This window comes from Pediculus humanus, genomic scaffold, assembly GCF_000006295.1.
Source record: "Pediculus humanus corporis 1103172108059 genomic scaffold, whole genome shotgun sequence".
In the NCBI taxonomy this organism is placed as follows: Eukaryota; Metazoa; Arthropoda; class Insecta; order Psocodea; family Pediculidae; genus Pediculus; species Pediculus humanus.
This window is the reverse complement of record NW_002987631.1, coordinates 1-1,470: the sequence shown is the minus strand read 5'-3', so window position 1 is coordinate 1,470 and position 1,470 is coordinate 1. Positions and strand designations below refer to the sequence as shown.

At 37.6% G+C, this 1,470-nt stretch overlaps 1 protein-coding gene across 1 annotated transcript; it reads left to right on the top strand.

Moving 5' to 3' along the window:
- Nucleotides 1–195: 195 nt before the first annotated feature.
- On the top strand, nt 196–501 carry Phum_PHUM406480 (uncharacterized protein; the record flags this gene model as incomplete). Its single annotated transcript, XM_002428825.1, has 1 exon — nt 196–501. The coding sequence occupies one exon, from the start codon at nt 196–198 to the stop codon at nt 499–501; it is 306 nt and encodes a 101-aa protein (XP_002428870.1).
- Nucleotides 502–1,470: the final 969 nt, after the last annotated feature.

Sequence of the window (1,470 nt, the reverse complement as noted above, 5' to 3'; positions counted from 1 at the left end):
GTCACGTGGTACTTTGAGTGTGAACTTTTTTTTTTTTTTACGGGTATCTCGCGCGTGAGGAAAATGACAAAGCGAACGTGTCGAATGAAAGAAGACTTAGGAAAAGTGAGAAAAATCCCAAAAAATTTTTTATAAGGAAAATTTAACAAAAAAAATTTTTATCTAGTCAGGAAGGGTGGGGAGGGGGCGGGCGAAATGGAATCTTCTTGTTTTCCACCCCTGGGTTCTCTCAGTTTGAGAGAATCTAAAAAATGTAAAAATTACGGTAAAGAATCGCGAAGGTCAATAACGGGTCCTCCGAACGTTGTCTTATCGTCAGATGATGATGATAATAACGAATTCGGTCCGAACGGGAAAATCGAAATACTTCAAGATTTGGATCTTTATTACATTCGTCAAATAGCTCATAATCTCAAGGTAAGAAGAGATTTCATTTTAATTCTTAATTCGAAGGAAAAGGTTTTTTCCCCATCGTTTGTTTGTTTGTTTGTTTGCGATTAAAAATGGCGGGGACTGTAAATGAGACTGGAAAAATCGGAAAATGATGACGAACGTACGAAAGAACGAACGAACGAAGGAACGTATTTGAAAATGGGAAGAAATTTAAGACACGCACGAGAGAGAGAGAAAGACAGAGGGAGAGAGAGAAAGACAGACAGAGGGAGAGAGAGAAAGACAGACAGAGAGAGAGAGAGAAAGACAGACAGAGGGAGAGAGAGAAAGACAGACAGAGGGAGAGAGAGAGAGAGAAAGACAGACAGAGAGAGAGAGAGAGAAAGACAGAGAGAGAGAGAGAGAGAGAGAGAGAGAGAGAGAGAGAGAGAGAGAGAGAGAGAGAGAGAGAGAGAGACAGAGAGAGAGAGAGAAAGACATAGAGAGAGAGAGAGAGAGAGAGAGAGAAAGACAGAGAGAGAGAGAGAGATTGTTTTATTCGGACATGAAAATAAGAGGGTGACGGGGATAATTGAAAAACCGGAAGTACACAAAATTGATTAAGAAAAAAGAATTTATTTTTATTTATTTATTTATTTAAGTATATTTTTATAATTTATTGTGATGTCTTTGCCAAGATGGCGGTGGCGCGACGAATCATCTGCCAAATAATTTTAATAGTCTGACGTTGACAACGATGGCCAAAAAAAAAAAAAAACGGCGGCCATTCCATCCATAGTCCGGAATTAATTAGTGTGAAAATGTTTTTTCGTTGTTTGTTTGTATTTTTCTTCATTTCTTTCTTTCGCTCTCCTCTCCCTTCCTCCTTCTCGAGGGAAAGTACGTTCGATATATATCGATTTTTTTGTTTTAAAAAAAAATGGAAATAATTGGCTTTGGGCGTTAATTAAAATTTTAGACGGAACGAGTTTTTGTTTTTTGCGAGAATTTGATTGTTGGTAACGAAAAAAAAAATTTGTTGTTGTCGTTGTTGTTGATTTTCGTAACAGGAAATATCGTTCTCGATTTTCTCTCGAA